Source organism: Mus caroli, chromosome 19 (genome assembly GCF_900094665.2).
Source record: "Mus caroli chromosome 19, CAROLI_EIJ_v1.1, whole genome shotgun sequence".
Taxonomy (NCBI): Eukaryota; Metazoa; Chordata; class Mammalia; order Rodentia; family Muridae; genus Mus; species Mus caroli.
This window is the reverse complement of record NC_034588.1, coordinates 35,491,609-35,501,618: the sequence shown is the minus strand read 5'-3', so window position 1 is coordinate 35,501,618 and position 10,010 is coordinate 35,491,609. Positions and strand designations below refer to the sequence as shown.

Sequence of the window (10,010 nt, the reverse complement as noted above, 5' to 3'; positions counted from 1 at the left end):
AAGACAGGTAGATTCCTGAGCTCACTGGCCAGCCCAGTTCCAGATCATTAAAAGAAAAAATCAAAAAAAAAAAAAAAAAAAAAAAAAAAAAAAAAAAAAAAAAAAAAAAAGGTTAGGGAGATGCCTGGACAGTTTTAAGTGTGAAAACTAGCTTGGATCAAGAACCCAGGTAAATGCTGAGTGAGCAGGTATCCGCACTGAATTCTAGTGCTCCCTGAAGAAAGCAGGTTAGCTAGTCAGAACATTCAGGTAAGCTATAGGTTTAACTGAGACTCTGCCTCATGAATATAGAATAACCTAGGAAGCCTCCCAACAGACATCCCTGGGACTTTATACATGTACACATGTGAACATCCATAAGCCTTCAGACACACACAAACACACATAAAAATGAAAGGGTAATTTAAAAGAAAAGTAATTTTTTTTTTTAAATTTTAAGGAGCAAGAACAATGGCTAAGTGTTCTGGTTCCTCTCCCAGAAGTTCCAGGTTCAAATCCCAGCACCCACCTAGAATCTCATAAACATTTGTAACTCCAACTGTACGGAATCCAAAAACCCTCTTCTGGCCTCTCCAGGTACCAGGCACACATGTGAATACGCGCGCACACACACACACACACATATGTGTATATGTGTATACACACACACAGAGGCACTCACTCATATTCATAAAAAAATGCATCTTTGAGAAAGATACATTACCCATTAAGAAAACTTATAAATAGTTGAAAATTAAAGCAAACAAACACCAAACAGATGGACCAGCTGAATATATATAACACCCACTTCTGACTCCCAGACGCATTCCACACACATGGTGTACTTAAACACATCCAGGCAAAACAAAAAACATACACATAAATTATTATTTCTTAAAAGACAATGGAAGAATAAATCTGAAATTAAGTAGATGATGAAATAATAAGTAACAATTTTCTCAAGAGGACTGAATGTATTTAACACATTCAAGACCAAGCCACAGCACGAAAGGGGAAAATCCTGGCTTACTATATCACCTTTGTAACTTTTAATGACCGTTTTTTTTTCTCCAACTTCTCTTTCTTCTTCTGTTCCTGTAAGATAAAATTTTTCCTTAGGACATGTGACAAAAAAATATGCATTACAATTATATCAAAATGTATTTAAAATAAAAAATTACTTAATTAAAAACAAGAACTTTTACTTCTAGGCTTTATGGGATTATAGGAAACAGATTTATCCTCTTCTATCACACAGAACTAAATACAGATCCAATATATTAGACAATAGTTTTCAAAAGGACAGTGAGCTCTGAGAAGAAAACCTTCTGAGTGCTTAGCTCACAGCCTGAGTTCAATCTCAGGACAAACAGAAACCAAGTCTTTGAGATGAGACAAAATGCAAATCTTCAGACTGATAACATCTCCAAGGTCAAGTACCAGAGAGAACTGTGATGCACAGAGAAAGCTGGTCTTCCAGACTTCAGGCTAAGTACTTCTAAGTCCTTGGGCAAAGCCATAAGACAACCAACAGAAAGAATAAGTTGGCAAGGCAATCTGCCAATAAATAAATACATAAATAGATAGATAGATAGATAGATAGATAGATCGATAGATGAATGAATGAATGAATGAATGAATGAATGAATAAAATAAGGAAAAGAAATAAGTTTATTCCCTAGGCTAAAAACTAAGTCCTACAAAAGCAGTGCATGGAATGCAAAGTTATTCCTAAACTAAAAGCTATGCCACATTTACCTTATAATTAATCTTAACAAAATTTCATTTTATTGTGTGTATGTGAACACATCTATGACACTCTGATTACATGGGGCTGAAGATCAAACAAAGGTTGCCAGGTTTGAGATCAAACACCTTTACCTGCTCAGCCATCTCACTGGTATCTTGCTAGCATATACATATATATATGTATATCTATGCTAGCAAGATATACATATATATATATATATATATATATATATATATATATATATATATATATATATGATGGCTAAAACAGAAGTTGTCTTTTAACTCGTCCAGCTAAAGATTTATTTTGTGTTTATTATTTTACCACAAGATTTGAACAAGGTTTCTAAAAGAAAGACCTTCCGGCAAATGTAGTAAAGTCTTAGTTGATCACTGTGATAGAGACAGGTACACTCTGGAAAATGGCCTAAAAGGTAACGAGGTTCAAGTAGGTAGCTAACTTTCTTTAAATATTGCATTAAATCTTGTGAGAAACAAAAGCTAGAGGCCAATGAAGCTTGAAAAGTCACAGGAGGGAACTAAAATACTAAAGAAAAAGAATCATTGTATTAGTTTTTATTTGCTTATTTGGGGAGGTACATGTGCCATATGTATCTAGTCAGACAGCTCTCAGGGGCAATATTATTCCACCACGTGGTCTTCAAGATTAGTGACTTTGCCCACTGAGCCAACTCAATGGCCAGAAAAAAAATGCTTCAGAAGCAATATCTTGTTTTTTTAACTTAAGAGCAGGATGAGCTGGCACATACCTTTAATCCTACACACACACACACACACACACACACACACACACACACACACACACCATATTTATGCCTATAGATGGCTGCAAGCCACCATGTGTGCTGGGTAACAAACCCAGGTCCTCTGCAAGAATAGTAAGTGCTCTCTTAACTACTGAGCCATCTCTCCAGTCCTGCAAGTAAAAACATATCTTTCAAAACTTTGAAGAGAAGATTTTCAAACATGAAAAAGATATTCAGATATGCTATAAAATCACCAAGAGAAAATTCAAATAAATCTGTAATATTAGAAAACATAGCACATAACAGCACTGGAGAAATGGATGAAGATGGACAGGATGAAAAACTTGATAGAAATCCTCATACAATTGTGGTAGCCTTCCCAGGTATATTTGTATCCTAAAATAGAAACTGTATGTGTAGGGTTCTGTGTATTCAGAGTACTCAGTATTTGCCTAGTATCTGAGATGACCCTAACACTGGATTAAACCCCTAGTACTGCTAAAGAAAGACAATAGAGGGCTGGAGAGGAGAGAAAGCAATTGCACATGATGGTGTATGAATAACCACAGCACTTAGGAATCAGTAACAGAAGGATCCATAAATGGACGCGCTCATGCCTCTTTGGGGCTCCATTACACAGGTATGAATGATTAAAGCACTGCCACAATGTAATCAACCAACAACTTTCCTTGAAGTTGGTGTTGTACACCTCTAATCCTGTTTCAGCTTGTAAGTGGCTAACCCCCAATTCTAGGCCCAACAACGTGTTAATACGTCAGCATTCAAAAGGATACCACTGTGGAGATCCCAGAGCTTTAGGAATTTTATGATAGAAAACAAAATGAAACCAAAGATCTATGTATAAAATACTATAATACAGTAATCAATAGTGAGAGTCATCTTAAGTTTCCTGATGTCACAAGAGTACATTTTTGGAATGGACATGTACATTACTGCAATTGTGATGGTGATTACACAAGTCTATACATTGACTGGTTAAAACAAGATCTGGAGACATGGCTCAGCTATCAAGAGCTCTAGCTGTTCTTTCCAGGACCCAGGTTCAATTCCCAGCACCCAAATGGTAGCCCACAAGCATCTGTAACTCATCCAAGGGGACCCAATACCTTCTTCTGGCATGCCCATGGTATATACACATACAAATATGCAGACAAAAAAAATCATTAACAAAAAAATAAAAAATTTTTAAAACTCGAATAAATTTGAAATCTCTACATTTAACTGTACTAATCTATACTTCAAAAAGCTGTTTCCAAAATGCTTCTAACCTATTTTCTAGTTAATCATACATACTTACCTCCAATTGCTGTTGTTCCATTTTAGTCAACAAAAATTTTGAGTAGATATTGCTTTTTTCAAGCAAATGCTGAAGTCTGCGGTACCGAATTTCAGTGGACTCTCTGTCCCAAGACTTTTGAGCCTATCCAAAGAAAAATATTCCATACTAAATTAAAGAGATACAAATATTCAAAGTCATGCTACACAGCAAGTTAGGCAGCAGCCTAACTACACAAGACCCTGTCTCAAAATAAATTAAACAAAGCAATGAAAATAAAATTAAAACAAAACCCAAAGGACGAAAACCACTAAAAGGAGGGTGAGGAAGAATAGGAGGGGAGGAATTAACAACTAAGTATAATGACATGTTTGAAAAATACCATATGAAATCCCTAACTTTTAAGCTAATCAAACCAAACAAAACTCTCACTGGCCAGGGACTACCACATCTTTTTATAACTTTAAAATTGCTGTTACCTAGGCACAGTGCCTATGCCTTTAATCCCAGTACTCAGGAGATAGATGAAAGAATCAAGAGTTCAAGAATAGTCACTGTTATATAGGGGAATTCCAAGCCAATCTGGGTTACATAAGATGCTATCTCAAAACAAAACAAAACAAAACAAAACCTCAGAACAAAAAACAAAACCTGTGATCTATGTTGCCCTCTGCCACTTGGAGATTCAGCCTTCAAGAATGTCATCATCAAATTCAGCCCCTCAAACTTGGATCAGAACAGTGACACCAAAATAAGCCTCTTTCTTATTTGTCTGGACACCATGTATGGACATCTGCAGGCCTGCACACCCATTTGTGACGAGCAAAAGAAAACTTTGAAGTTAATTCTCTCTTACCTTTCCATGGGTCCTGGGGATCCAGTTCAGGTTGCCAGTCTTGTACACCCAACAATTTACTAGCTGAGCAATCTGATCAGTATGAAGCTCTTTTCAAAGTTCTATATGCATATTGTACTGCTCATGGCTTATTATCCCTTGCCAGCATTTTGTGTTCCCCAGAGCTTTGCCTTCATGCTTTACCTTTAAGATCTGAAGCTCACCTCAAACTGACTATGCTAACAGAAGATGACCTTGAATTGATTCTCCTGCATCTACCTCCCAGACACAGGGATTACACATGGGCCACCACACCCAACTAGACATTGCTTTCATGTCACATACACTTTTGAACTACAAACCTCTACTTTTTATATTACTTTCATATTTACTCACTGAGTAATTTAACTTTATGTGTGTAGATGTTTTATCTACATGTATCATGTCTGTGAGCCACTTGTGTGCCTGGTATCCAGAGGCCAGGTAGGCATTGGATCCCCTGGAACTGGAGTTACAGAGGATTGTGAGCCACGATGTGGATGCTGGAAATTAAAGCTGTGTCTTTGAGAAGACTGAAGGTGCGCATGGATGCTAGAGATGTCAGATCCTCTGGAGCTGTAATTAGAAAATTTGTGGGCTGGTGAGATGGCTCAGTGGGTAAGAGCACCCGACTGCTCTTCCAAAGGTCCAGAGTTCCAGAGTTCAAATCCCAGCAACCACATGGTGGCTCGCAACCATCCGTATCGAGATCTGGCGCCCTCTTCTGGAGTGTCTGAAGACAGCTACAGCGTACTTACATATAATAAATAAATCTTTAAAAAAAAAAAAAAAAAAGAAAATTTGTGAGCCACCCACCTGACATGGGTTCTGGACTCAAACTCAGAACCTTTGCAAGGGCAATTAACACTTAATCATTAACCCACCTCCTTAGCTCTACAATTTTTAAAATGTAACTAACTATCTACTTAATAAAGTAGATGAGAACTCAATGAATAAAACACTGGAAATACAACCTGACCTTTTCTGTCTTCTGTTTTGAGATCTTTCTGTGACTTGTCTGAAATTTGCTACATAGACTAGGCTGGCCTCTAACTCACACCTGCCTTCTGCCCCACACAAACCCCAAGTGCTGAGATTAAAGGCATGCATGCACCACCACCACATCTAGCATGATTTTAAGATTTTAGGGGTGGAGAAAATTATTTTATGTGTTTGACTGTGTGTATATGTGTGTATGTACCATACATGTTCCTGCTACCTATGGAGTTCTGATGAAGATGAAGATGTCAGGTCATCTAGGAACTGGAGTTATAGATGGTTGTAAGCCACCATGTGAGTACTGAGAAACAATCTTGTATAGCATGCCTCTATAGCCCAGTGACTGTTTTTGATAAAGGGTTTTGTTATACAGCCTACGATAGTCTCAAACTTGCAGCAATTCTCCAGTCTCAGTTTCCCTGAGTGTTGTCCTTAATTTATAGGTGTGAAGTACAACCACCACTGTTTTGTTTTGTTTTTTTATGACAGGCTATCATATAACTAAGGCTCCCCGGAAACTTCCTATGTAGATACACAGCTGAGGGTGACCCATGTAGGGATGACTTGAACATCTGATCCTCAAGCTGCCACATCCCAAGTGCTGGGATTATAGGCATGAGGCCTAACGTGACCTACTCTTAATAAACCATCATTAAGATTTAACAATGCTAGATCCAATAGTTTGAGGCTAACTAGAACTATGTATTATGCCCCCATTCCTATTCAGAGGGAAAAAAAAGTTACAAAACAACTAGTGTGATAACATCAATTTCTGTCCATCTTCCATGTGCACCACGAACACAAATAAATACTGAAGAACACTGACATACAAAATACATACCATGAACCATGTGACTGATCACCTGTTTCAGGATGGATTATTTCCTAAACTAAGTGGGTTTCTATTTATGGTTAGATAGTTCAAAGTAAGTTGAACTGTATGTATTCTGTGAGAAGATCATACATCTCTTGGAATCACTAAGTCCACTTTCAGCATTACCTGTGATTCAGCTACCATGCAAACATAGAGTATAAAAGGTGCAAAGCCTTCAATAAACCTACGATCTTGCCTGATTTGTCTTTAGATGGTGTCAGTCTCCTTCCCTTGCTGACTCTACACCTCTTTGGGACCCGAACCCTGCTGAAGCTGGACTCTGGCACATTTACTTTATGACCAACTGGCTCAGCTGGTAAAGCACAACTGCTCTTGCAGAGGTGCCAGGTTTGTTTCCCGGCAGTCAGACGGCTCACAACCTGCTTAGTCTAGCTCCAAACTCACCTGCAGCTACTCCAAACTCAAATGGACATCACACACACACACACTTCAGAAAAGGAGACCTACTGTGAGTTCCAGCCCAGCATGGGCTACAAAATTAAGATTAAAAATCCCACAGAGAGTTCATACTCTACTGACAGGATGAAATAAATGCAAGGAAAAAAAACTAAGATGGAGTTAAGAACTTCCCATGATTATATCACCCTCTCTTGCATATGCAACAACTAAGCAGCAGGTGGGACTTCATAGTACTAATCAAGAACTAAACTTGCCAAATGTTAAAAGCTGCTTTCACTACGTTTTAAAAGGTTCTGTTTTTAAAAAATGTACAAATACTGTAACTTATCATGAAAACATACACCTCAATTTTAGCTAAAGAATCTTACTTGTAGAAAACTAAAACAAATTGATCACTTAGGCAGCAAACAGTAATAAATTGCTAAGAAATCCTTAGGAGAAGGGAATGATATGCACACTCCAGTAATCCCAGCACTGGGAAGCTAGGCAGGGGGACCCTAGGATATGACGGCCAGCATAATACTGTCTCAAAAACAAACCCAACAGAAAAATAGAGGGGAAGGGAATAATCCGTAGACCCGGCTTACAGCCCAACTTTTGATTAATGTCAACGTCTACCACCTCTGTCTAGTAGTACATACATTATGACTCGGGCATTAAAGATTAATAATGTTGGCCATTAGGCATACAGTAAGAGAACATATTTAAAAAGCAAATAAAGATGGCAAAAGCAACCAAACACTCCTCATCACTGACTCTGACTGGATCTTAGTAGTCAAAAAAGCAATCTGAAACGTCCACTCAAAGATAAGTTGCAACCTACCCCGCCCAGACCACACTTCAGAAACCTATCATTCAAAGCCCACTCCAAGATCATCTCTTTACAAGTACGGAGAAGCCAAGTGGCCAGGGCTGCTTGGGAGTTCAAGGAGAAGCAAGTGGGGGAGGCAGGCAGGCCGGGGGTGGGGGTGGGGAGCCGGGGAGAACCTCCGGCTATGGATTTTACATTACCACTTCTAACATCTTCCGCTCTTTCTCAAGTCCCGCAGCCTCGAGCTGTTCCTCCTCCTCCAGCATGGCTGGAGTAATCACCGCAGGCTCCGTTTCTTCGGCCATCTCTGGAGCCAAGGACCCTAAGGGAGCACGGCGGGGGCTTTCAGAACGGGATTCAAGTTACAACCCCGGATTTCCAACTTGGGGGAGCCACGGCCTTCCCCCTCCCTGGCCGGCCGCATCGCCAGCGAAAGCCACCACCGACAGCGTCTGGGTGACAAAGCCGGTCGGCCGGGACCCAGGTCGTGAGGAGACCTGTAAGGGAGACTTGGGGGGACGCTTCCGTGCCACCAAGCAGACCAGGTCGCCGGCGGCGGCTCCTCACGCCCCTTTTCCCCTCCTCAGCCCGGACCCCGGCGAGCTCCCTCCCCGGGATGCAGCCTCCACGCCGCCGGCTCACCGCTGCTGCACGCGGGCGGCTCCGCAGGTATGGCTGGACACCAGCCGGGGACCCAGTTGCCTCAAACGCCGCGAGCTAAATCCTCACACCCGGCCGGCTCGCTCGCCCCGCGGCGCAAGAAATTCGCGCGCTTCTCTTTCGCGGGAAAACCCGGTGGTCTCGCGAGACTTCGGGCTCCCCGCCCGCTGCAGACCTCGGCTCACGAGATTTGGACGCGCTTGGCTTTGCTTTCCGCCTCTCGCCAGGAGGGATGCGTTAAGCCTGTGCCTGTGCCCAGGCAAAGGGGTGTTGCTAGCTCCAGCCTCGAACATCGCCCGTGGTCACAGAGGCGCCGCAGACCGTAGTGGCCCCGATCGCCCCTTTCTTATTTAATGATGGTCCCGAGTTGTTCGGCGGGGTGCAAGACCTCTTTTGAACGCCCCCAGTACCTGTCCTTTCCGTAGGTAAAGGTCGATGTTAGGGTGTCAAAAACGGCCAAGCTCGCTGGACCCTGACCAGTTGTAGTTCGCGTTCTTTCGTAAAATTCCTTTCCAAATAACTCTGAGGAGTGGTTTGTGAGTAAGAAGAAAGATGAGAAATTAAGATTATAGCTAGTTCAGGGAAAAAAAAGTATTTAGGATAAAATAGCGAGTGATAAACTGAGAGGAACGGAGGAGACTCAGAAACAAGGTCTGTAGGTGTAGCGGAGTTGGTGTAATGCCTGCCCATTGGGAAAGGCTCCCCTGTCATCTCGCGCAGTGGAGGTCCAGGCACAGGATTAGGACTTTTGGAAGGTCAGTGATCCTTGGCTTAGAGACACCCTGGAGCCCTGGAGTACATGAATCTTAAAAAAAAAAAAAATAAGAAAACAAATAGACCGCTAATAAGAGTAGGTGCTGAAGGGTTTTTCTCGTGGCCGTTTTGCTTAGGTTTCAATTCCTTTTCTGCAATGCCTTACGCACGGTGAAGAAAAGTCCTGCAAATTGTCCTTTAATCTCTATGGCATTTGTAAGCCTACCCACACATGTCTCTAAAACCCTGTCTCTAAAAAACCAAAAAAAAAAAAAAAAAAAAAATTCAAATCTAGTATCTGAATTACCATTTTCACTGCCTTATTTTCTCTTCCGGATAGAAATCCCGGAAGCCTACCTCCAGGAATCTAAGATTAACATTCCGTTCTCCAGGGTTCCTAAATGTCCACTGAAGTCTTTCATTATTATTTAAATATTTAAATCTCTACTGGAAGTGGAGAACCGCAGTAGTTGGGGGAGGAAGTGGAACAATTAACTTTTGGGCAACATCAGTTCTCCTCTTTATTTCTTTTTTTTTTTCCCGAGACAGGGTTTCTCTGTATAGCCCTGGCTGCCCTGGAACTCACTTGGTAGACAAGGCTGGCCTCGAACTCAGAAATCCACCTGCCTCTGCCTCCCACGCCTGGCACTCCCCTCTGTATCTCATTTTAGAATGACTTACACTTAGCCAGGCTTTGTGGCGCGCACCTTTGATTCTGGTGCTCTAGAGGCTAAGGCAAGTGGATCTCCGTGAGTGTTCGAAGCCGACCTGGTCTACTAGTTCCAGGACACCCAGGAATACTTAGTGAAACTGTCTCTAAGAAGCAG

At 41.3% G+C, this 10,010-nt stretch overlaps 1 protein-coding gene across 2 annotated transcripts in view; it reads right to left on the bottom strand.

The window, feature by feature from the left end:
* Positions 1 to 8,544, bottom strand: part of Hells (helicase, lymphoid specific) — a 36,936-nt gene extending 28,392 nt beyond the window's left edge. Inside the window, exons 1-4 of one of the 2 annotated variants that reach the window (XM_021151190.1) lie at positions 8,413 to 8,544; positions 7,971 to 8,092; positions 3,814 to 3,936; positions 1,018 to 1,074 (exon numbers count right to left, since the gene is read on the bottom strand). In XM_021151190.1, the coding sequence (XP_021006849.1) occupies positions 1,018 to 1,074; positions 3,814 to 3,936; positions 7,971 to 8,075 (285 nt within the window). In that variant the 5' untranslated portion in view covers positions 8,076 to 8,092; positions 8,413 to 8,544. The remainder of the gene's footprint in view (positions 1 to 1,017; positions 1,075 to 3,813; positions 3,937 to 7,970; positions 8,093 to 8,412) is intronic. The other variant, XM_021151191.2, reaches the window with a different exon arrangement.
* Positions 8,545 to 10,010: the final 1,466 nt, after the last annotated feature.